General features: G+C 46.3%; 1 protein-coding gene across 1 annotated transcript in view; it reads right to left on the reverse strand.

The window, feature by feature from the left end:
• Positions 1–4,124: 4,124 nt before the first annotated feature.
• Positions 4,125–26,394, reverse strand: part of Capn13 (calpain 13) — a 79,020-nt gene continuing 56,750 nt past the window's right edge. Inside the window, exons 15-22 of the mRNA XM_042267340.2 lie at positions 24,741–24,798; positions 24,596–24,654; positions 22,968–23,036; positions 19,354–19,429; positions 17,289–17,417; positions 14,953–15,008; positions 13,981–14,039; positions 4,125–5,344 (exon numbers count right to left, since the gene is read on the reverse strand). Coding sequence (XP_042123274.2) covers positions 14,013–14,039; positions 14,953–15,008; positions 17,289–17,417; positions 19,354–19,429; positions 22,968–23,036; positions 24,596–24,654; positions 24,741–24,798 — 474 coding nt within the window. The 3' untranslated portion in view covers positions 4,125–5,344; positions 13,981–14,012. The remainder of the gene's footprint in view (positions 5,345–13,980; positions 14,040–14,952; positions 15,009–17,288; positions 17,418–19,353; positions 19,430–22,967; positions 23,037–24,595; positions 24,655–24,740; positions 24,799–26,394) is intronic.

The raw sequence follows: 26,394 nt of genomic DNA on the forward strand, positions 1-26,394 counted from the left end.
CTTGACATGCAATGTCTGCAGTCAATAGCCTGGTCGTACTGTTCTGCTCCACAGCCATACGGGGGTGGATATGGACAGATATGAGGACATAGGTGAAATCCAGTGTTCCCATACTGGGCTTTGGGCTACTCCTAACTGGTAAGAACTCTGCTTTGTAAGCATGGGAGAGACTTGGGGAACAAGGGAAGGATTTGGGGGCCACGCCAAACTAATTGAAGAAACTGATTAAAGCCAGACTGAGGCTTACATCAGTTCCGCAGTGCTCATACTGTGAGTTAAGGCTGTTGGTTAAAGCCATGGCTGGGACTGGACTCCCGGCTGCCTCCTTGCCTTCAGGGCAGAGCAGGGGGGCTGGACAGTAATTAGTAGAGATAGCCACTAGGTGTCGCTGTCCCACCAGCATCTGTCCAGGGAACTGTGTTGACTGATGGCCAGCTCCAGGTAGGTGCAAGGGGTTTTTCATTTTCATGCTCATAAACATCCAAGGCAGAGAAGCATCTTCTCCCATACTGTAGGGAGAGAACACTGTTTGGCTTACTGCCCCAGACAGTATGAGTCTCGAGCTGTTGTGGTGCCAGGGGGTCTTTTTTTGTGGCTTAACGGCTGCCCTCAATGCTGATTGCTGATTATTAGGTACTGGCTCCTTAACACTGTCATTTGGAAGAGACCTTAGAGATCTTTGAGTCAAAGTCTTACTTTTTGGAGAAGAAGCCCAGAAGGAGAAAGCCTTTCCCTTAGGACATACAGCTGAATAGAGAAAGAACAGACTTAAGCCTTAGGCTGGGAGGTTCAGCGGAAGGCTGTGTAGTCCATCATGTCCCCTGTTTTATACTATGCTCCATCAACTACGCTCTTACCATTCATGGGGAAATAACTGGACATTTGCATAGACATAAGATGCCCTGGCATGTGACAGAACCAGTCAGGGCATGTATGAGGGGGCAGCAGAGCTAGGGAGCAGATCATTTCCCTCTCTTTGGTCAAGGATGCTTTGCCAAGAACATCCACTCTTTCTGAAGAAAAAAAAAAAGAGGATTCAAAGATGATGGGCAGTTTCACGGGCAATCCATTATCAAATGGAAGTGGTAGATACATGATCAGGCCCAAGCAGGTCCTAAGGGCACCAGCAAGTTCCATGAAGACGTTGCGCAAATGCCTACGTTCTCTACTCCTGTTACAATGCCTTCTGCTCTAAAGCATGCACCTACAGCCTCATGGGGGTGTGCACTGTGGTCATTTGACTGAGGAAGAGAAGACCCGGGCTTGGTTTACTGATGGTTCTGTACGTTGTGCAGACACCACACCACCCAGAAGTGGACAGCTGCAGCGTTACAACCCCTCTCTGGGACAACCCTGAAAGGCGCCATTAAAGGGAAATCTTCACAATGGGCAGAACGTTCGCCAGTACGTATGGTTGTGTATGTTGCTGTGGCAGCTCAGATGATACCGAGTATGGGGTCCTCACAGAGGCTCCTGAATCCTTGCTGGGGCAGGTTGCTTAGGAAGGTAGACCCGTGGATAGACCCGTGGAAGCTGCAACTGTGACCACCAGGGGGCGATATTTCATCACATTCTGCTTGATCAAGGCCCCGTCTCTCAACGCTGAAGAAAGTTACTTTGGGATCTATCTTTTTAGGGACTCGAGTGTTTGCAATAATGTTCTGGGTGCAGAAAATGAATAGATATGTCAGTCTGGACTTGAAATCTACCTCTCAAAGGAAATCATTGTATCATCTCGCCTGTCTTCCCTTTCACTCCAGCAGCTCCGGGGAGTGGACACTACTGTAAAACCAAAGCCTTCGTGTGTTCATCTACCTTGTGTGGGGTCGTCCTGTGGTCCAGAGTTATTCAGGGTTACATTCTGAGAGCACTTGATGGTCTCAGGTAGAAGGATACAGAGTTCCATGGATGCGGGCCACACAAGTCTCAGGAGAGCAACCGATGTGTCCAAGCACATTTGTAGACGATGGCCGCGGGTCACGGTGTCGAAAGGTTGCCCACTGCTGCTGCCCGTGGTTAGAGTTGCTCCAGTCTTCCTTTCCCTCCTCTGCCTTCTACCGGGATGCAAACCTGGGCCCCATTGCCCATTCCGCATTCGTCTTTTCTGATGTGGCCGGACCCGCAGCCGCGTGCCACTGCCGCATTCATTATTGACCGTTCTGCTGGGATATTAAGCACTTGGGGCTTGGCTGGGGGACCATTAATCAACAACCTTGTCAGAGTGATGGATTCTGGTAGGATTATTGCTTAATTAGCTTGTTTAGGGCAAGAAAATCAACCAGGACATTAGTTCTCTGCAAGCCAGAAGGAAAGGGGAAAGTCAGTTGGGGTGGGAGGGACCTCGGAGCTCTCTTGGGTAGCATTCTGTGTCTCGAGCAGATTGGGGGGTGGGGCCTCTGACCAGAGCAAACCTTCTGCTGGAATTCACCAGACATTTGTGCCCCCTCTGGCTACCAGAGCCCGGAGAGGCACCCCATTCGGTGGCATGGAAGAGCAGTGGTTCCCGACGTCACTCAAGGACCACATCCATCCCTGGGGAGCTTTAAAAATTCAGACTCACGCAGGCCTGGGTTTGAGTTTTCTCGATCGGAATCTTTGAAGATTTTTTTTGCTTTGTTCCGAAGACAAGTTACTCCAGATGGGTTTTGTTGTTCACAACGCCGTGTGGGAGCCTTGGCCTTGAGGGTTTAAGAGTCTTAAATCTGGTGACTGATGAGCAGGTCCACATTTCTTCCTGCCAACATGCACTTCACGTGGGGTGGGGGTGGGCTTGACCTGAAGCATCCCTACCAGCTTCCCGGCATGCCAGCCTCCCTCCCCCACACTCTTTGGTTTCCTGTCGTCTCTCAGCATTGCTTATACTACTCCAGCCTTGTTCCTTGGCTTGCCTACCATTTTAATCTCAAATCCCCCTTCCAGATCTTTCCATTCCCCCTCCCTTTTCTCCATCTTCTTTTCCACTTGTGCAGGGGACTATCTCTTGGTGACAGGGACATTTTACACCTCTCTCTTTATTCTCTCCCAGGCTGGAAGCCTGAGAATGGCTTTGCCGAGAGGATTCCAGATACATCTGCAGGCCCACCATCGATAAGCCCGTGTGGTGCTTGGAAGGCAGAAGAGGAAGCCTCATTACCCAGGGAAGCTGAGTCCCCAAAAACAGCTGTCATTGCAGACTCAAGTGTTTTTGTTTGTTTGGTTTTGGGGGGTGGGGGTGGGGACTCCTTCAGCCTTGCTTCTTCCTCAAACAGCAATGAAGCCAAACGTGGTTCTCAGCATCTCCAGGTCCATGGAAGATAAAGGCAGTCGTCACAGAAGGCGACCACAGAGGCTTTGTCACCCCTGCGTGGTGAGACTCTGGCAGGGCTGTGAGCATCTGGAGTCCTTAGCGCATCACACTGCCCTTGCCTTGGGGGTCTTTCTTGACCTTTGCTGAGGGATGCAAGGAACTCTTAGAAAATACAGCAAGGGAGCATGCTAGCTGGTCTGTCCTGTGCTGAGAGACTGGGGGAAAGGATCTCCAAACTCTAGACAGGAAGAGTCTATGTGTCATGTCATGGCCACAATGGCCCCCCTGAGTCCTCTGGAGCTCAGCGTGGCTCTCTGTGAGTCAGCATTTCAATCAACTGACCAAATAACCTCTCCTCTTATGTCTTGGTACTTTAACAAGAAAATTACAGCCTGGCTCCCGAACAGAGCCTCAGGAGAGAGAAACTTGGTCTGAGTTGTTGTGGATACCAGTCTAGTCAATGCCAAAGAGGCTTGGTCAACCCCAGGGCTGCTCACTGTGGACCCTATGGCTGCAAAACGAAATGCTCTTTCTTGGTTCCTCAAACCCGAGCAGACTCAGAAGGGGCACAGGCTATCAGGAGGCCGAGGCAGCCAAGAGCACAGGCATGCTGGATTTCCACATAGCTATTCAGAAAAAGTCACCTTTGACCTTCTTCTGGGATGGCTGCTTCAGTCTGTTGGATTTTCCCCTTGCAGCAGAGCTTATGCTGACCCCTGGGTGCAATATTTTTGCATGCAAAAAGATCTTATGGAACTGGGCAATCCAGTCCATTAGCTATTTCATTCTAAATTCCATTCAGGGGACATGCAATGACCAAGAACACTCTTCAATGTGTGGATTAGTTGGCTAGGTTTATTGTTTGTGCATTGGATGTGGTCACTTTCAAATGGTGACCTTGTTCTTGGCATGAATGTGTGCGTGACGGAGCCATCCTGCCCATGCCATCTGTTTTCTAATGGGGTCTTCTCACAAAGTCACTCGAGAAAGTCCTTTCCACACATCCATTTGCTGTTCCTATTGTGGTTTAAACCCAAAATGTCTCCCTAAGGCTCATGCGTGAGCAGGGGGCGCTATTTTTGGAGGATGATGGGACCCTCAGATGGTGAGGAGGGAGCTGATAGGTATAAGTCTCCAGAAGTGGGTTTTGAAGTCTATATAGCCTGGCTCCTGGTTCTGGTCCATTTCTACTTCCTAGTCCACTATGGCGGGAGGGACCTGTGCCACATGCTCTAATCACTATGAACATTGCTATCCCTTTCCCACCATAGTAGACTAAAATCTCATGATACAATACGTCAAGATAAACCTTTCTTCCCGGAAGTTGTTATATCAGGTACTCTGTTACGTAGATGAGGAAAACAACCAATACAATCCCCCACTGAGAGATGCTTCCAGAGTTGAGTTCTTTCACTGCATATACTGCAGAGTAGGGCCTCCCCTGGTTATTTTCTGAAATGACCATGATTCAAAATGACCCTTTTGAGATACCCAAGAACCAAACGATGAACGAGGAGGAGGAAGGCGGCTCCTTTGCTGGCTAGACTGTCCTTTTCCTCAGCTGAACTTTTAAAACCAGACCGAAGAGTCTTCTTTCACACCCAGAATCCTTTGTGGACATTTTATTTTATTTTGCCATTCAGCCGTAAAACAACTATGATGCAGATACAAAAGAATGTCATTACTGGTAAATGACACTGAATAGACCAGTCCTGGGTCACCAACGCCACCTGGGGGGTGAATACACTGGGTCAGTCTGTTTTTTCCAAGAGATGGATTCCGAGAGTTGGTAGTGGAGGCTCCTTCCCTTCTTCCCCACAGGGGAGACTTCCTGCTTTGTTTTCCTGGAAGTGCCTACCGATGTCAGAAAGTGCTCTGATGACCTAACGTCCTTGGGTTTACCGGAGCCTGACTCAGCTGGCAACTCAGCCCGAGATCTTGAAAGGCATCTTTGACTCCACTTCCAAGATCAGGTTTAGCTGCAGACCTGCCACAGGAGGTCGGCACAATGCCATGGAGGAGGAAGCCAGTTCCTTGAGTGACCACCAGGAGTTTGTCCTAGAGAAAGACATAGATGCTCATAGGCAAAAGGTCCAAGGGGGAAGAAAGAAACGGTTCCTTTCTTCAAGTAACCACGGAGGCCCAGCCCCATTCTCACGGTGTGGACCAGCATAGCAAGCCAGGGCATTTCCTACTGTGAGAGTGACTGGCTCCCTCACCGGGTCCCCTTCCCCCCCCAACAGTAGACAGGGATGCTCTTTTCCTTAAAATCCTCAGAAGCTGCTTTCCATCTGTTCTACTCTGCCTGCAGCTAGACTCCACGCCACGGCTCCCATGGCTCCGTGCGCCTGTGGCGCTATGACAGAATCTTGGAGTCAGCCCGGATCTGTCCTCCCTGGAGCAGACCGGAAAGGCAGCTCTACCCTCTGTGTGCTCCAGTCTGCTGGCTGCGGACTTCTGCAGAAGAATGGCTTCTCTCAAGTGTATGTGGCTCAGATTGACAACCCTGCATAGATATTTCCCCTGCAACTGTAATGTGTCCCCGTCCATGGCAGTTAGGAGTCCCCGTTTTCCTTTCCAGCTGGTCTCGTCTTTCAAGACCTAAGCGTTTGACTTTCAGGCTTGTCCCGACTTCTTAGATTTATTTTCTAGCAAGAATTTAATTTAACACATATAATTTGAAAACTCAATCATTACTACAAGCCACGAAGGAAAAAGGGCAGAGGGTTGTGTCTCTTCCTGTCCTCGGTTCTCCTCAGACTTGCTTTGGAAGCCTCACTCCACTTTTCTAAATACTCAGCTCAGACAGTGACTCCCTCACTTGTCAATTTTAAATGCCCATCGATTTCTGTGATGGAAGATGGAGCTGGGTGTTCCTCATCCACTTTTATATCTCTATCTTCTCTTCATTCTTCTAATATATTTATATTCCACTTTTTGTTAAATCAATATTTAATTTCTATTTTATTACAATTATATATGTACCGTTCACCGCTGAGTGAAGAAATACTCTTGGATCACATTTCCGTTCTTCTGTAACTTTTTGTTCTTCCAGGAGTTACTAATTGCCTCATTTTTTTTTTTGTCTGTATAGTCTGTCATTATCTTAATAATTCTTCCTAAGTCTCCAGCAGAATTTCAAAGCTTTTTGCACGATAAAGCCATCCAAGGAACTATTCTGGTTTTCTCTCCCCTCAGTTCACCCTTCTGCTCCTCTGGGGACGGCTTGCCCTCTGTGCTGTGTCTGACTCCACTAACTGTACTTTTCTACTGATGGAGCTCACGAATCTGGATTCCTACCCCCACCCTCTGATTATGCTCTTTGAGGGTGCATGTTCATCTCTTAGCTCAGTACATTTCTCTTCCAAAGCCAGCTCGGAAAGCTGGATGATGATCTTCTGGGGTAACTGGGAACCACTGTATTTATGTTTTCTTAGTGGGATTCGGAGTTCTCAGGTTACCAGTGGCAAATCCAGACTCCCAACTCTTCCTATGACCTATATGGGAGAGTTTGCTCCAAGCTTCTGATGGTCTCATCTGTTGTGTTACCAGTCTTCGACCCAAAGTCTAGCCAGCTACCTCAGAGGTTAGGAGAGATGGATTTATTGGGGTAGAAGCCACTCTGAGGAATAGTTGATAGCAATCAGCAAGATCAAGGTCATTGCTGCCTATTTTTCACTGTCACAGAGATTAAAGATTGCTGTGCAGTGGAAAATGGTACAAACACTAACTTTGTTAGAAGGTATTCTCCTGCCGTATTGTCAGTACACCAACATGGATGCAGATGGCATTAGCTAGATGAGCTCTCAGCAAGATGTGATTTACAATGTCCTGACCCTCTAAACTCTTGAAATCAGTTGAGATCAACATGGCCTTGCCTGTCTCAATGCACTGCTAGCATTTCTGAACTTGATGATTTAACCTAAACACCACCCGTAATGTGGCGGTGGAGACCCATGCCTTCTTCAAAACAAACAGGTTGGAGGGGAGAGGAGAAGAGCCGTGCAGCCTGGCTTGTGCTTACTCACAACCTAAGCTAAGTCAGAAATGAGCAGGGGGGCTGAAGATGAGGCAGAAATAGAGGAAAACATGATTCTAACAAAGGTAGTACAAGCCAACCCGCTCAGCAAGTCTAGGGTACATGAAAGGCTTCTTGTATAGATTATAGAAAGTGATCCGGAAACAGAATGGCCTGGCAACAAGGTTCCATTACTTTCTTCTCTGGGGAAGAAGCTCCTGTCCTAAACATGACAAATCCTTTGCTTATTCCAGCAACAATATGGCTGAATAAACAAGACCTGAACAGTGACAATACCAACAGACATACTAGCATGGAAGAGGGGGTGGATTTTACAGGGTCTCATACCTACACAGAAAAACTACAGGCAACTAATGACTTCTGGGGAAGGGAGAGTTATTCCCTCCCAGTGATGAGCCCCTAACTGTTTATCCCGGAAGTCACACACTCACAAGCAACACTCAACAGATGTGGCAGGTTGTGGTTATCTATTGGTACATTTATATATGCATAGATATATGTAATTATAATAAAAGAAGAAGCCATCAATTTGAGAAGGAACGAAGAGGGGGACATGGGAGGGGTTTGAGGGAGGAAAGTGAAGTGGGGGAGTGACGTAATTATATTTGAATTAAAATAAAACTTAAAAATGAAAGCATGATTTCTTTTGCAACGTGGGAAGTGGTGACTGAATGATTTCCTTTCCCACACTTTACTTTGTGCTCAGGTAGCAACAAATGAGAAACATGCAGGGGATGTAGTCACCAAGCAAATAACTAAGCGTGTATTAGCCAACTACAAACAGATGGAAGTTCCTTAACCTGATGGAGGGTATCTATTAAGAACTCAAAGGTAAATGGGACATGCATATCACACTCCCTTCTCCCAAGGCTCAGGGGTCATCTCGGAAGAGAGGGCAGAGAGAATGCAGAAGCTGGAGGGGTGGAGGACTGCTATAAAACATTGTTTTCTAGACACAACAGGGGAGTTGTTCCTATGAGCTCACAGAAGTGGTGGCGGTATGCTCCAGACCAGCAGCGGTATGCTCCAGACCAGCACAAGGTCAAGGTAGACAAAATCCCAGCATGGAATGGGAGGTGGTCGCAAAGTCTCACCCCTAGCTAAGGCACTATTGGCAGCTGGTGAGAGAGGGACTCTCTCAGATTGCTGAGCGAGGAAGAGTCTGTCTTCTTCAGAGATATGGCCCCGGAGAGGCTACTCGGGTTCCGAAGATGGTCCTACACCCAGGTAATATAGTAGCACTAAGTAGACTCAGTGGGTTTTAAAAAAAGAACACATTAACTTAGAAGGGGAAAGTGGGTTAGGGAGGCATAGGAGGAATTATAGGGGAGGCAATGGAGGGGTAGATCTGATCAAAACACGTTGTATGCATGTATGAAATTCTCAAATAATAAAAAAGGGAAAAATCCATCATCCACACAAACATGCATGGTCCTGGACATACTCATCTCTGAATGAAATTTAGATGCAATGTTTTCTAAATACTAAATAGACTGTCACCTAGACGTGAACACATACAATCCAACCACTGTATACACAGCTGGAAAAGCACCATAGGAAACTAGGAAAATGGCAGACCTAGCTTTTAAATGCCCCCTTACTATTAACTAGCCTTAAAACCCTGAGCGACCTTCTCAATTGTAAAATGGGGACAATATCATACAGTATTTGTTGTAACATTAAAAATACTACATTCCCACTCCGCCCCCCCCAAAAAAAAAACCCTTCAAATTTAGCATCATATGGAATAGTCAAAGACTAGGCTTCTATGCCAAGATCAGGAATATAAGGATGTCTGGGGTTTTGTTCATTCATTTGTTTTTAATTTCTGTTCATAATTGTGGTAGAAGTCCTATTCAGGATAATAAATCAAGGGAAAAACAAAAAAAAATACAAACCAAAACAAAAACCCAAAGTGATAAATGGATACAATTTGGAAAGTAAAAAAATGAAACTACTTTCAGATATGATTTTATATCTTTAAAATCCAAAGGGATCCCTTTAAAACCAGTGCTAATGAATGAGTTTAGATAGATTGCAATATGTAAGATCAGTATATAAAACTCAATGTATTGCTAAAAACTAGCAATGGATAGATGAGAAGGGGGGCAAGAAAACAATGTCATTCACAGTAGCATCAAAAGGAATATAAAACCCAGGAGACAGTTTACCACAGGCTTGCAGACCTTCCATACTGAAAACAGGAAGACATCTCTAAAAGAAACTAAAGATGCAAAAATTAAGGTGTGTTCTTGCCTCAGTTCAAAACCTTATGTTGTGAATATGACATTTCCCAATTAATTTAATACTTAATGTGATCCCTATTACCCCCGTGCTCCCAGGATAGGACTGAGAATATAGACGAAATCCTTACAGTATGATAAGTTGATATTCAAAGAGAACAAGAGGGAAGAGGCACTAGTCTTTTTAGCAATGGGTCCAGAGAAAACCAGATGTCCATACGTGAAAGAATAAAGCTACACCTCCTTCTATACACAGGCAAAAAAAAAATTACCTCAAGATAGTTCAAAAGCCTAAATGACCAAATATAAATTGTAAAAAATAGTTATAAGGGAATCAGGAGCAAACATTTGTGACTGAAGGATAGACAAGTGACCCTTGAAATCTACCATCCAAAATATAACTAACCAAAGGACAACAGACATGGTAGATCTCATCAAACCTAGACACTCATGACCTTCAAATGATACTGCCCAACACTGAAGAGACAAAAACAAAACAAAACCCCCACAAAAATACAAAGTGGGGGAGGATCTGGGAGGAATTGGGAGAGGGAAAATATGAGAAAATATATTACATGAAAACAGTTTTAATTAAAAACTAAATAAAAATTAAAATTAAAAAATTGAAAAGACAACCTTGAAGAGGAGAAAAATTGACAAAAACATATATGATGTATAAGGGACTAGTAACTAAAATATGAAAATAACGCTTACCACTCACTAGCAAGAAGATGTTAAAATATAACTCAATTTCAAAATGCAAAAAGGATTTGAATAGAATTCTCCAAAGAAAACATACATCAGCCTATAATTAATAGGAAAGAGACTCAGCATCATTTGATATCAAGAAAGTGCCAATCAAACCCACAGTGAGGTACCACTTCAAACCCACAGAGACAGACAACACCAAATGCTGCCTAAACTCCCAGTCACTGCAAGTGACTGCAAGATAGAAAAGGCAAGTCACTCCTCAGATTGTTATACAGAGCTATCATGTGATCCTTAAGGCCCATCCCTAGCTATATAGCCAAGTGAAGTGAAAACATATGTCCACCTCAAAGCTCACCTACAAACATTTACAATATGATAGTTAGTGATAGTCATCACAAAGTAGAAATAACTTCAACATCTACCAGCTGTGGAATGATGAATCAACGATGGTATAGCATCAATGAAATACTACTTAGAACTAAAATGGAACAAAGACTCAAGGCATGCTTCAATGGAGTGAACCTGAAAACATTACGCTAAGTGAAAGACACAGTTACTAAGGGCCGCTCATTTCATGATTCCACTTACACGAATTGCCCAGAATAGGCAAATCTACAGAATCATAATGTGGATTAGTGCTTTCCTAAGAATAAAGGTTGGATGGAACTGGGGAGTGACTTCTGGGGGAGTATTACATTTCTTTATATAGAGATGAAAAATGGTCTAAAATTATATTATTGCAATGGTCATGCAGGCCTGCAATTACACTAAAGCCGTAAATACAACATGCTTTGTTTTGCTTTTTTTGTTGTGACAGTGTCTCATCATGTAGCTCTGGAAGGTCTGGAACTCACTATGTAGCCTAAGCTGGATAGGAAGTGGTTCTCCCACCTCTGCCTCCTGAACTATCGGTTTCTAGGTGTGTAACGCCATGCCCAGCTTGAACTCCATATTTTAAGTGGGTAAACTTTATACTATGGATTGCATTTCAACAAACCTCACTAAAAATAAAGGGAGAAATTGGCAACAAGAAAACTACGTGTTGAGCTTTATAACTGGGGAAATGGTATGTGAGAAATTTTATGGGAGTTGCCAGTTGGGCTATAGCAAGAAAGAGCAGGAGTTGGGCTACTAATAGCCAGGGCAGAGCAGACAGTAAGATCTGAGATCCAAGGCTGGGAATAACAGAGAATAGAAGGCAATGGTATTATCCATGTTTGGTGGACACTGACAAAGGAACATGGTGTGGTCAGATAGATGAGCTGGGGCCGATGGTCCATAAATCCAGGGACTGATGTTAAGGACCCTAGAATTACCTTATATATCAAGGGGGAGACATATTGAAGGGTTTTTAACTTGGGGAATGTAGTAAATGGATTTGAATTTTTAAGAGCAAAACTCTGGCTTCAGGAAATTGATTTGAAAGATATTAATGGACATAGAAAAATAAGATCAAAAGCTAATGCAAAACTCAGGGAAACAGATTTCTAAGAAATCCAAATTGAATCGCTCCTCGGCCTTTTGGCTAAGATCAAGTGTAGAAATCCAAATTGAAGTAGCTTGAGGAGAGCGGAGGAAGTGAGGATGTGGAGACAATTAGTTCCTTTATGAAGTTTGGCTGCAATGGGAGGAGAGGGGAGGTAGTAGCTGGAAGGGATTATGAGGTAGGAGAAATTCAAAAGATACATGTGCTTGAATGACCCTTAGAAAACCTGAGAGAGAGTGTGTGTGTGTGGGGGGGAATAGTTTAGTATTCAGAAGACAGTGGAGAACACTCATTCAATCAGGCTCCTGCAAAGTGATGGTAATGAGTTATAGAACACCCCCAAAGGGAGTTGCTGTGTGATAGAACATGGGAGAAGGAGGGACTGTTACCAAAGCAGGTGCATTTGTACCAAAGCAGGAAGAGCTTCTTCATCTTCCTGCATCCAATTCCTCAGTGCAACTCATGAGCCATGTGTGAAAGGATATGTACAATATTGTGATGTCAGAGAGTCAGAGAGTGGCTATGAACAAGGAAGAGGGAACACTCTCAGTGTAATGACAGGCATTAATGCAAGAGACAAATACATATGCATCTCACATTATACTCTCTCCTTGTACAATCTTCAGAACAGGAAAGTGGAAAAATCAGTGAAAGAGAATTGGGACTCTCCAAAAGAGACAAGATAGAGAGAATTTGGTGACTTTAAAAGTTCAAGGATGTGGATCCTGTGTGCCAAATTACCTTCAAGATACAATTAAAAAGATATTCTTTATATTAAATCTATGCAGATTGTGATAGGCACAATAAGATTGGAAATGATCTATTTTTTTAAAGGAGTGAAAGGGGAATTCAATGCAGTTGAGTAAAATTGATTCTTGTCAATTTGTAATCACTAGTAACCATCAGATGTTCATCAGGAAGTATTGATGCTCAAATATTATACCTTTATGCAGAGAACCTTTCTCCCAGTTTCAAGGCACACACATGATTCATAGATTAGACAAAGACTGTTTCCAGAAGTAACAAAATCTCAGAGGATATGGGGGTGAACTTTGATTATCAACTTGATTGGAGTAAGAAACATCTATGGGATTAGTGGGGTGCACTTTGGGGTGTGTCTGTAAGGGTATTTCCAGAGAGGACTGACTGAGTGGGTAGGACATGTACTGAATGTGCTGGGGAGGTACCATCCTACGAACTAGGTCCCATACTGAACAAAAAAGGGAAAAAAGAGGAAAGCTAGTGGAGTATGAGAGTTCATCCTTCCCTGCTTCCTGACTGTGGATGCAAAGCACCAGTCACCCCAAGTTCCCACTGCCATACTTTTCCTACCATGAACCCTTTCTTCTGTTAAGTGCTGCTGTCCAGCATTTTGTCACAGCCACAGGTAACTAGTTCATAGTATCATTTCATGGAGAACCACCAGTAATAATTAAAGAGGAGAGACTTTGGGTCAGGCAACAGAGTGTCTTCAAGGACATCAAGGTCTGGTATATCTAGTCTTTTTTTTCTACAGTGGTCTAGAGAGTAGAGTTTCTATGGATGCATGATAGAAATTTCCAGGGACCTAGATGCTTGTCTCTAAACAAGGAACCCATAGACTTGAAGATTCCCAGAAAGTGGGAACATGAAGTCTCAAGGTCTCCAGAATTCTAGAACACTCACTCAGCCAGAATTTCTGCTATAGCAGGATTGGGCAATGTGATGGTAGATCGTCTTTACCTCTAGTTTGTTCCACAAAAATCCAAGAGGAAATGGCAATGTGCTTGCTGCTGAGCACAGACTAGAAGTATAAATGTGGATGACTACACTATCCACTGCTGTCCAAAGCCAGTGAGGCAATGGTAGAGTTGGGGTGGCCAGCTCTCCGTCCCCCCAAGGTCAACTGTTCGTGTTGCTCTGCAGTATTCTATTTTCACCATTTCTAGTTCCTGTCTGGAATGAGTCATCACCCTTTCTCTTCGGAACATTAATTAAATGTTGTAAATCTCTCATTCACGACTTTCAGGCTGTTCTCTTTATGAATGGGTTTAGATGAAATCTGAGCATTTGGCCTTGAAACTCAGGAGCCATGAGCAGCGGGGCCTTGGCTCATAAAATAAGCTTTCTGGTGTCTCTGAGAGGCTGTGTCCAGGGAGTCTTCTGCGTCATTCATAGAGAAAGAGGGGCAATGTTCAGAGGAGGAAGAAAGGACTTTAATGCTGCCATGTCTTACCTGGTCCAGAGGGCTCTGCCAGATTCCTCACCTCAGCCATACATGACCAGGTTCATCCACTGAGAAATAAGCATCATCGTTAGAGTGAATATTTCTCTCCCCTCCCTCCTCTCTGGTGTGAGTCTTCATATATGCAGATTCACGTGCATGTAAACTATGTGAGTTTTCTTACTTTTTAAAATGAGTCTCTCATTGAACCTGCAGTTTACCAATTGGGCTTGACTAGTTGGCTAGCAAGCTTCTCGGATCCTCCTGTCTCCACTTCTGTAGGGCTCTGGAATGGTAGGCATGTACTCTCTGCCTGGCTTCTTATGTGGGTGCTAAGCTTCTAAACTCAGGTCCTCATGCTTGTGTGGTAAGTACTTACTGAGACCCCGCCCTGTGTAACCAATTCTTAAAGCTGGTTCCTTTAATGTGGAGCTGGGCAAATATATACCCCCTCCATAGGAAAATCTCAGTTCAGTATCAATGCATTTTCCCAGCTAACTCCACCCTCAGTGTTCTGTTTTAACACATCTTCCCACGTACTGTCTAGGTAGCTCCTCTACAATCCTCCACTCTACCAACTGAGCAATTGAAGGGCATATATTATTTTCTAAATAGCCCAGCAGAGAGAGGTGTATGGGGGTTGACCAGCTGGCTGGCTAGATGGCTCTAAAATTCAGGCTTAATGTACAGTGAGCTTGGTGGATTGTTCTTTACTTCTCCCTTGGATTTATGATTCCTACATAATCCCCGGCTTTATTAAGCTATTGGAAAAAAATAAAATCTCTCTGCCAAGATCCTAAAGCAGCCTGGCAGCCTGCAATATATAAAGGCAGTAATTGGAGGCAGCTCCCCCCACCCCACCCCCAGCCTGGCTGGCCTTTGACAGACTATTCAATACTCTGGGGAGAAAAATGCCTCTTGGAACTGGATCAGGAGAATGTAGCCTGGGACTGTGCCTGGTTCTAGGAGGGGAAGGTGCCTCACCTCCATTTCTGTCAAGTAGACTCCTCTGCCGTCCTTGGAGAGGTTGCGGAATGCCTCTAGGATAGAGGAAAAAAGGTTTTGACTGGCTGAGAGGGGATCATAAGTCTCTACTGTCCCCAGAATGTGTTTTTACTCTGTTCTCCTTTTTGGTCCAGCTCTATGCTGTGGGATAGCTTATGGTTCTCCCCTTAGGACAGTTGTGATTATTCTCACCTCTCCTCTTCCAGATCCCATGTACCTTGTTTCCTTCTACTTTGTCTTGTGGGGATGCATGGGCTGATATTTTGTTTGTTTGTTTGTTTGTTGTTTGTTTTTCCAGACAGGGTTTCTCTGTGTAGCTTTGTGCCTTTCCTGGAACTCTCTCTGTAGAACAGGCTGGCCTCAAACTCACAGAGATCCATCTGCCTCTGCCTCCCGAGTGCTGGGATTAAAGGCGTGTGCCACCACCACCCAGCTTGTTTGTTTGTTTTTGAAACAGGGTTTCTCTGTGTCCTATAACTCACTTTGTAGACCAGGCTGGCCTTGAACTCAGGAGATCGACCTGCCTCTGCCTCCCAGAGTATTGGGATCAAAAGTGTGTACATTCACAACCAGCGGGCTGATTGGTTTTTTTTTTTCTTTTTTCTTTTAAGACAAGGTTTCTTTGTGTAGCCCTGGTGGTCCTGGAACTCTCTCTGTAGAACAGGCTGGCCTCAAACTCACAGAGATCCATCTGCCTCTGCCTCCCAAGTACTGGGATTAAAGGCATGAGTCATCATGCCCAATGGGCTGATTTTTTTTTTAATGGGCACAGTTAGGGATCTCCCAATCTATTTCAGGCTTTGCTTTCACCTTTTCAAGGTTCTACTCATTCAGTCTTCATTTGGAGCCTTGGACTTTTCAGAAGTACCCCATGGCTGTGGAGGTATCAGGATTTAGGGGTGTTTCTATAACCGACTCTACCATTCCCTCCTTCCCAGCAGCTGTTTTGAGCTGCATTGTAGCCTGGGATTTCACACAAGGTTCCACTTAAAACAAAAACTATTCTGCTAAAAAGTGTGGAACCCTCTGGCTTCCATCTTTGGAGTTCTATAGCTTGAAGAAAGACCTTCTGCTCCCATGTAGTCACTGGGGTGAAATCCTTTTGCTAGAGACTGAAATCCTTCACTGCCTAACTAAAGAGTAGATTTAGTTCTACACACAGCCTGGAGAGGGGACAGGGTGACTTCAATGGACCTTGTTCCTGAGACAGAGCCTGACTAGGGTGAGGAGGCAAAAAGAGAGTTGGGATGTAGGGACAGAAAAGAGTGTGGAAGGGAAGATGAGGACATGGACAACGGCACTGTTATTGCTTATCAGAGGCTGGTACCCTCTGGAATTTCCAGGTCCTCATGCCTGAGAATTAAAAACAACAACAAGAACAAAATGGACAGACATGTGGAGAAGAGCAAAGGCAGAGCCACTTTACTAAGAAGGAATATAATATGCCTGCGATGGTCAGTGTTCATTGACAGACTTGACAGAATCTGGAATCGGCAGGAGAAATGGGCCCCTGGGCATGCCTGCGGAGGATGATCTTGATTGTATTAATTGAGGTAGGAAGACCACCGCGGGTGGCACCATCCCCTGGCTGGGATCCTGGACTGTGTGTGTGTAAGGAAAGGGAGCTGCAGGGCAGCATGCATTCATTCACGGCTTTCTTCCTGGCTGTGAATGTAATATAAGCAGTGGCTTCAAATTCTGGCCACCTTGTCTCCCCTGACTGTAACCTGCAACTAGGAAGCAGAAAACAGGCAAACAAATGAAACAACCTCTTTTTCCTTAAGTTGCTTTGGTTGGAGTATTTTATCCCAGCAACAGTGAAAGAGAGTAAGACAACTTCCAAGAGAGGAAATAGGCCAGAACTTGGAGGAAGGTTGGAAGCTCAGTGGCATGGCGTGAGGAGGGTTGTAACCTTTTCTGTGCCATCTGCATAGCACCAGTGACCACACAACTTTGCATACTGTGGGGTTTTTTGTTCCTTTTTTCCTTTTGAGAAAGCACTACCTATCCCGTGTTGGCCTTGGCTGGAGGGTTCCAGTCTTCCTCTGTGCCAGCTGGTTTCTTTCACATGTTAATCTCACACCAGCAGTGTAAGGGTTTAGCAGACCTTATTTTCTGCCCTATTCCTTTCCACAATACTACTTACAGTCTCACTGGTTGGACTCTCTTAGATCCCGGCAGTCTCAGGCAGGACGCCAGCCTGCCGCCTACTCCTGAGTCTTCACCCAGGTCCTGGGGCACCGGCGTTTTCCCGGCCATCTATTGAGTTCACTGGTCACTGTGAAGGTCTACAGAATGCCCCTAGGGTTACTTACTTGCCATGGTTTCCAGTCGGATTAGGAAGCAGACAAGGCTGGGGAAGCTGACCAGGCCAGATTTATCACTGTAGCGGAGTGTCATGAGACCCAGCAGCTCATTGCTGATGAAGATTCCTGAAAGGAAGTCTGCGATGGGAAGATTAAGTGGGTGAGCTGAGAGGAGACTGGAGATGGGGTGGTCCTCTGCCTCATGAGGCTCCATGAACCTGTTAAGACAGTCCAGCAGCCTTCTACCCCCACATCCCCTACTCAGTCCCGTGTGCCAGCCAGCCCCACCTCACTCGGGGCCTTGCCTTTTTCCCTTGATCCCTGGCTATTGGACCTTAGTGTCACAAGCCTGCAGCTTGGCCAGAGACCAACTCAAGAGACTGGCTATTTCTGTGGAGACACACCTTGTCTTCCAATAATTAGATAATCCCCATGCAGCGTGGAGTTGCCAGGACACCTAAGGGCTGAAGTCCAGCCCTGCCTCTGCCAGGTTTCTCTTTGCTGGCGATCCTATTAAACGGTCTTCCAGCTAGATGTCATGACTCTTTGTAAGCCCCATGTGTGTATGGGTGCTGCTAATGGAGGCAGGTGTGGACTCCCTGCCAGAGGGAGATTTGGTTCTATGGTGCTCATCCAAGGAAAGGCCGGGGCACAGGAGGGAGGCCACAACTCAGCAGGTCACCTCGGCTGGGCAGAAGGTAAGCCTCTTGCCCTCTTTGACCTTGTCACTTTGCATCTCTAGTGATAAGCTTCAGGGAGACACCAACCCCGCAGTTGACAAGTCGTTGCTCTCGTGAGCAGGCAGACCCTTGAAAGCTGAGCCGTTCATGCAGCGATGAGTTTGGTGGCCCATGGACCCAACGTAGTTAGAGACACCTTTGGTTCCTGCAGTACAGCTGATAAGAGAGGCACCGAACGCCTTCCCAAGGGGCTTGAGTTTCCCCGATAGCTACCTGCCCAGCCTCTGAGAGCTTCTGAATTGAACCGGAAGTGGCCTCTATTTCACCCCCTCGTTTTAGTCTGTGGTCATTAGGGCCGCTCTGATGACTCCAACTTTAAATGGCTCTCCAGGGGTTCTCCAACTGTAACCCCGTGTGGCCCCATGTCAGCCACAGATATGACGCCTTAGAACTTGCTAGAAATGGAGGGAAGGCTCGGCCTTTCTTGTTCTAGCAAGCCTAGCAGGGCGCTGTGTTGGCAGCGCAGCTCTGAGCATCTCAGCCTTGTGCTCTGCTGCAGACCTGTGATGCCGAGGTGCAGCCGCTGAGGGTCGGAATGAAGGGGAGGGGCTAGGCTCAAATGGAGAACAGTGTCTTGTATTTCTACCACTTTTCACGCCAGGAGCATGGGAAGAAGAATCACAGAGGCATTCTTTCTGGAGTTAACCTGGGGGAACATGAGTCTACGGCTTATTAAGGAAGGTGGCCATTTCCTTACATAACCTTTATGTGATGTGTCTTCCCCACAGGTACAGTGGAAGCAATGACTCCTGCCCTTCCCCGCTCACAGCTCAGCGGAGACAATGAAACGAGACGGTGCGAACAGTTCTTGGTGAACTATGAAGCGCTTATGTACCCTGAAGTATTGTTAGCATTACCCCAGGACGGAAAGCGTGGGCCTACTGGAAGCCAGCACACGCCATTTGGTTTAATTTAGCTTTGAACCTTATGTGAAGAGAGAGAAGAAAGATTTCCCCAGCCTGTGGTGGGTTATTTAACCCTGACAGCCCAGACAGTGAGTTGGAAGCTTCTGGAAGATGAGCCCCATTCCTTGTAGGTTATCAATCATGGGGGTCCTCCCTGACTCAGTCAGAGCTGTGTTGGAGAGAAAAGGTGGCTGAGGAAATTGACGGGGACAGGACTGCTTAGGATGCAGTTGGGGAGCTCATATCTGAGTCTGGAGTGCTGCAAACGGATCAGGTCAACATAGATGGGGAGGACACATAAGCCAGAGCTCTCTTTTCTCCCAGCTGCCCAGCCTCTCCATGCCAGCCTTGCTTATGGCATGCTGGGAATATGGGCTTCCCTCACACCCCATAGCCTCCAGTCATCCAGGCTCTTGAGCCCCATGTTACCTGTACTCTCTATGACCTTCCACAGATCTGAGCTCAGGAGAACGCCAGGGCTCCTCTGGATGCTCTGGAAAACACGCTGATGCAGGGGGGAAAGAAGCAAGAAGCCAGTGAGGACTCAGACGACGTAGACAGGAGAGGTTCTGAAACTCTATTCTTCATCCCCAGAGGAGGCCTTACTAAAGTGTGCAAGGAGCCAGCGTACGGAGAGGTAGAGGAGGGGATGGGGCAAATGGGGACAGCCACACCCTTTAATTCCATCAGTCTGGTCACAGCTGGGCCTGAAACTCCCCTCCTGCAAGCAGCTCTCCTTTCCTCTTCTCACTCCAGACACATGGGACATGTGGGCTATCTCTGGGAAGGCACAGGGTTTCTCTCTAGTCCAGTGGTTCTCAACCTTCCTAACGCTGCGACCCTTTAACACAGTTCTTCTTGCGGTGGTGATCCCCAACCATAAAATTATTTTCATTGCTATTTCCTAACTGTAATTTTGCAGTTATGGATCGTAATGTAAATGCTTTTGGAGACGGAGGGTTGCCAAAGGGATCGTGACCCACAGGTTGAGGAACCTTTGCTCTCAAGCGTTTCTGGCCAGCTGTGGTTAAGAGCACAGATGTAACAGATGATCTGCCCGGGCTGAAGTTCCAGCTCAACTATTGATGGGCTGTGTAATGAAATCCTCATCAAGTTACCTCATCTTTCTAGGCCTTGGTTTTCTCTTATCCAGTACAGGGCTAGTTATAGTGCCTGCCTGCCTCCTAGGTTTGTTACAAGAAACCGAGGAGCAAACGTCTCTGAAGTACAAATCCATAAAGTGCTTGTCATTCACTAACACCTAAGTGTGCGTGCTCATGTCTGAATCCTCTCCCTTGTCATTAGTGAGTGCTGTATAGAAAGCACCAACAGCGGTTTAGAGCTGTGTCCTGGCCCAAGCATGGCTGCAGAAAGCAGATCGCAGCTGCCACTGTTGGACCAACCACTCTTGCATTGACTGGAGACTTTTCTTTTCTCCCTGGTGCTCACTGTAATCCTGGTCCATGGTGCACTTCCTAGATGAGGAAATTGACCCTCAAGCAGGTGAAGTCCTGGTCTTGAATTAAATGGGCAGTTGCCTGGGACTGAGCACAGAGTGCTTGACTGTGGTCAGTACCCCAATGGCTCATGAGAGCTTTTCCATGTCCAAGTAGCCAATACCAGGTATGAAAGGCAAGGGCAACTGGGGCAGGGGCCATGATTATAGGATGACAGCTTGAGAAGCTCCCCTTGCCCTTATTTGGTTACTGGTAAGTTCAAAGACAGACTTCATGTGATTTCCATTACATTACCTCATTCATTTAGTAGCTGATTCGCTAGGTCATCTATTGAGCTATTCTGAACACTGCTGTGTCACATACACCATGGAAGTCTCTGGGGGAAAGATGAACACAAGGAAGACCCTGCCCTTGAGGACCCAGCAATATAAGGTAGGAGGAGCCTGTTGTTATGGAATATTAGTTGAAGATGTGTTATGTATTTGTTGAAGAGTTGTTACATTTGTTTATGCTATGGAGCATTTGTTCAATGATGCAGAGGTGTGTTGCATTCTTTTGTGTTGCATTTGTTTAACTCTGTGAAGCCGTGTTACTGTGCCTGTCTAAAACACCTGATTGGTCTAATAAAGAGCTGAATGGCCAATAGCAAGGCAGGAAAAAGGATAGGTGGGGCTGGCAGGCAGAGGGAATAGATAGAAGAGAGAAGAGAGAAGAGCAAGAATAAGGAGGAGAGGAGGATGCTGGGGGGGGGGCAGCCACCCAGCTACCCAGCCACCTAGCTCAACACAGAATAAGAAGGAAAGAAAAGATAGAAATAGAGAAAGGTAAAATCCCAGAGGCAAAAAGTAGATGGGATAATTGTTTAAAAAGCTGGCTAGAAACAAGCCAAGCTAAGGCCAGGTACTTATAAGTAATAATGTGTCTCTATGTATTTATTTGGAAGCTAGGTGGCAGGTCCCTAAAGAGCAAAAGAGAAAAGAATAAAAAGCAAACAACTACAGCTTGTCAAGCATTGCAGTGTCTGGTGAGAAGTCCAGTGGCCCCCTGTCAGAGATCAGATGATGCATCTTGGCATAGTGACACAGGGGTATTTGATTTAGTCTTTCAAAATGTTCAGAGATAGTGACATGATTAGACGTATTGGTGCCCTCATTTTTTTAAAAAGCAGCTTGTATGAATGTATATGTTCATATGACTGATGTATTGCCTTTTTTATTTATGCACTCATTTGTTTATTTGATGTAGGGCTTCTCTATGTGGCCAAAGCTGGCTTCAAAGTCATAATCTTCCTACCACAGCTTCCTGAGTGCTGGGATTACAGATGTGCCCATAATGCCTGGCCAGATTATACTTTTATTTAGTGTGTATAAATGTGCCTATTTTGGACATACTCTGGAACATATTAACTGGGTCTTAATACTTTCCTTTTGGCAAGATCATGTTTTCTTATTTGAGTTTTTTTTTCTCTCTTCTATGTTCTCTATTGTCAATAGGCACCAGTTTTAAAATAAAGTTCTTTTTAACTACAAAATTTTAAGGTAGACAATGTGGCTTGACCTACAGGTATCAGCTAGGTGAGGAGTCAGAAAAGACAGTAATCAGGTCATAGAGGAAGGGCGGGCCAGAGGAACAAAGGCATGGGGCTAATAGGGTATCTTAGAGTTGGGTTTCAGAGCAAGTAGGATGTGGTGATATTTTATTTGTACTGAAATGTGATTTTATTTATATGTTAATAAATAAAGTTGCCTGGGGGTCAGAGCTAATAGCAAGCCATAGCAGAAGCTGGGCAGTGGTGGTGCACGCCTTTAATCCCAGCTCTTGGGAGGCAGAGCCAGGCGGATCTCTGTGTGTTCAAGGATACAGCCAGCATGGAGACACACGCCTTTAATCTCAATACTAACCATAGAAGACCTAGAGGTCTGTACAGACAGGCAGTGACGAGGGGATCATGTGGTTGGGTTTACAACCAATGAGAAGTTAATAAAAAGGATAAACAGACAGGAAGTAGATCTCTTGCTGAAGAGGACAATAGCAGCAGTGAAGGGTAAGGTTTTTAGCTCTGACCTCTTGGGCTTTCATCTCTGCATTGGCTCTGTGTTTCTTATTTAACAAGGCCGTTCATCTACAGTGGGATGTGTAAAAAATGACATCTTCTGGACTTAAAGTTAGAGGCTCAACTCAGGAGGTCTGTGTGCTACTTTGATGCATGTAGACTTTGTCCTGAGGACCATGGGAGTCCGTAGGCCAACCTCATCTCTGTTGGTAGGTCTTCCCACAGAGGCATTGGGATAGGAAGAGATGGGTTCAGACTAACGAATATTTCCATATATATCAGGGCAGTTCTAGACACTGTCCATGGTAACCTCTTTCTCCAGCCTCCTAGAACATTCCTCATCCTGCCTCTCTGTCAGCACAGCACTTCAGCCCTCGGTGGCATGTACATCTCCCTAAACCAAATGTGAGGTGACTTTGGGGATGAACTGATGCTTCCCATCCTTTCACACCCCAGTGTGGGACACCCAATCAATATTTGCTCAGCTAGGTTAAATAAGGGCGTTAGTCAGGTCATAGAGAGCGTGACCATACCTGGCAGTGGATAAGGCGACTCCATAGTCGGGCAAACTCGTCCTGATCCAGCCGCCCATTCACCTTCAGCTGGAGGAGGAGTTAAGTGCCATGCAGTCCAGAGGGCAATGGGGAAGGGGAGTTGTTTGTCCCTCTAACAAAGCCAGGGCAGTTTTGTCCTTCAGCTGTGTGTAACCCAGCGCCATGTTGGCCCCATGCCAGCTGGCTCCCACTCTGTCTAAAGGTGACCTGCTTCAGATTTGTTTTACAAAATAAAATGTGTTGTTAAAAGGAAGGCTCCCTGAGAAAGAGGCATCAGTTTTGGTTATAGCCAGCAGAAGAGAGGGACCCCCTACCCCTGCCACGACATGGCCTTCACCAGTTGGGCTGGGTTCCTGGGCAGGGGAGGGTAGGGAGGAGCGTGCAGGGGGCCTTGCAATGCAGAAGTAGTATGGATAGGTAAATGTGCCATCCCTGGGCCATGTGTGTAGCTGGGATGCTTCCCCCCCCCCTTATAGTAGGCAACTAATACAGGAAAGATAATGGAGCTATGAGAGCACCCTACGCCAGCACTCAACCCCAGGGGAGGCCCTATGTGTAGTTCCACAGTACAACACAGTGCACAGGTCTTTTCTATCCTTTTCTTTTCTTCCCCTAGCTGGGTGCCCTGGCCACGGGGCTGCAAGGGCCATTTGGATTCCTCTGTGCCTCTGAGTGACTCCAGACCACAGCCGGCGAAGACAGCACTGATTTATGATTCCATCAAGAAGCCTTCTTGTTCTACAATAGCTGGCTTCACATTCACAATCGAGCCTTGTTAACCAGTGTGAGAGGGGGTGATCTGTCTCTCTCGGGAGACAGCCACAGCCTGGGGAGGAGCTGCCAGGCTTGGGATCCATCCTACGTGGCCAGTCTCTCTCCTGCCTAGATAGAGATTGGGTAGAGGAGAAAGGCCCCTTGGAGAGGGTGTTAAGAGGAGAATTAAGAAATTAAAATTTGATTCCTGGTCCCGTTCCTCGTGGCCACGGAACTAAGCTAGCCACCAAATTGCCTCAAGGCCACCGTCAACTCATACAAAAAAAAAAAAAAAAAAAAAAAAAAAAACCACCATGTGAGCCACAAGGGGGTGCCACTGCTGTGCACTGTAGACGAAGGAGGTTTGAGAGTTCCCAGGGGTTATCTTTTTAAATTGGTGGCCATCTGAGTAAGGAATCCAAGCAGTGGCGATTTCTCCAGCACTGAAGGAAAGGGCCAAGGGAAAAAGAGTTCCCACTGGAGGACGTAGTACAGGCTGAGGTTAGAACACAGACCTTGGAAGCTGAAACTTTTATTTCAGATCCATGTATAGCTTTCAACTAGCTGTGTAAGCTGGGCAAAAATACTTGACCTCTGTGCCTTTCACTGTCCGATGGGATAATAGCCGTTGAACCACAAGGGCTGTTGCAAGTGTTACAAATGCACTTCCTTAGGATTCCCAGAAGTTTGGTCAGCAGTGGCTACTGCTATCGCAGCTGTGATGAGCTAAATTCTAGAGTAAATTGGGAGAAAAGGCACAGGATCCATGTCCTGATCTATAATTAGAACCCCGGGTTAGCCCTCAGGGCAGGTGGGTTCCTAGGGCATCAGGAGGGGATGCCTGCAAAGGATACATCCATCAGAGCCACGATGCTTTGGCACTGGTCCAAGGAGAAAGTGTCCCCTGGAGACCCTGTGGAAAGAGAAGGACTGAAGGTCCACTGAGGGAGCCCACATGGGAAACGGGGCCGGAGCCAGCACACCTCTGAGCTGACATACCTGTCAGGAACTCTTGGTTGAGAAGTTTCTGAAGTTGGGTGGCATCAATGTCCAGCCCCTGGTCCAAAACAGGAGAAAGATGGGTGTGAGATGGGAATCGGGAGCCAAGGGATAAATCCACCCAACTCTGTAGCAGCTCTCTGATGTATAAGCCTTTCCCTTCCATAGCATGTCTACTCACTCTTTGTCCTGGGCCTGCCCTGGGTTCTGGCCATGTTGCTCACCCCCTCCCTGACATCCATCATGATGGTTGGTCCTGACCCTGGGCTCCGTCACACTGCTTCCTTCCATTTATTACTGGACAGAAAGCATACTTCTTCCTCCCCTTCTCACAGTGGCTGGCACAGACAGATTGCCTTCAGGAGACCATCTCAGGATGACCAGTGCAGCCCTTTAGGTGTGTTCTCTACTTCAAGAAGGACTGAGAAGAAGTGATAACATCATGTATGCCTGCGTGTGGTAAGAGGAGCTAAACTTACTCAAAAGCCAGGCTACTAGAAGCTGCTATCATGGAGCACATCAAGTAGGTCTTCCAGGTACGGAGGCTTTCCTTAGATTAAAAGCAGAAAGCAGCTAAGGTGGTGGGTAAAGAGGGTGTTTTCTAGGCCTGATCTCAGGAGGAGGTCATGGTACTAACCCTTCCCTGCAGACAGGCACTGGGCAGCCTGGTGGGCAGTGTCTTTGATGATAATTTTTACAGAGAAGCATGGCTGCTGTACTTGGGGGAGCTGGCACTGGAGTAAGGTTTCTCAGTGGGTAGACTTGGAGAGGGGCACTCCTTGGGGTCTCCTGAGACCAGCTCCTTACAGATACCTGCCCCCACAGACCCCACACACTGTCCCTTTCTCCTCTTAGGGTTGGCAGTACCGCCTGCCCTGAAAGCAGGAACAACCCCATATCCTGTCATTGTAAGGACCTACAGTGAGAAGCCCAAGCCTCTAAGATGCTAGTGTCTCATGCTGGTCCTTATGCCATCCTTCTAACCTTGCATAGTTTGCAAATATCAGGGAAGTCGGCTTTATGTGCCCCACATCAACCGAGTTTTTCTCAGAAGTTGATATACTAAGGAGGGACTCGCCTTCATGGAATTGCCCACTAGGCAACAAGCTGAACAGAGCCATGGACAACATCCACTTCTGTCTCCCTATTACCCACCCAGGGCACATTTGGACCAGGACCCCACATTCTGTCAGCCACCAGGAGCATTCGAGGAACTGATGGCCAGGATGGCCATGGTGGTTACTCAGACAAGTTCCCTAAGAATTGTATGAATTATGGGACCCTCAAGGGTTGGGGCTGTGGTACTTCCAGATCTAAGTGAACTAGGTACTTGGGGGATGTCCTGGGAGTTTGGGAAATGCTTGCCAATTGAATTCATAAAGGATGGTGATTAGATTTGCTCTGTCTAATCCTAGGGCCCAAATGCACAATTCCTTTCTGACAAGCAGGCCTGTTTATACCATCCCCACTGCCATGGCTAACAAAAACAACTCGTGGCAATGGGTGCTAATAAATGACTGTACTAATGGAGCTGGTTAAACCAATGGGAGATATCAGGAGGAAAGAGACAGTGAACGCATGAGAAATGGCATTGCTTAAAATTTCTTGGGTGGTCACAATCTCTGAGCATAGTCTGCATGTAGTACAGGATGCT

The sequence above is a fragment of the Peromyscus maniculatus genome, chromosome 22 (assembly GCF_049852395.1).
Source record: "Peromyscus maniculatus bairdii isolate BWxNUB_F1_BW_parent chromosome 22, HU_Pman_BW_mat_3.1, whole genome shotgun sequence".
NCBI classification, from domain to species: domain Eukaryota; kingdom Metazoa; phylum Chordata; class Mammalia; order Rodentia; family Cricetidae; genus Peromyscus; species Peromyscus maniculatus.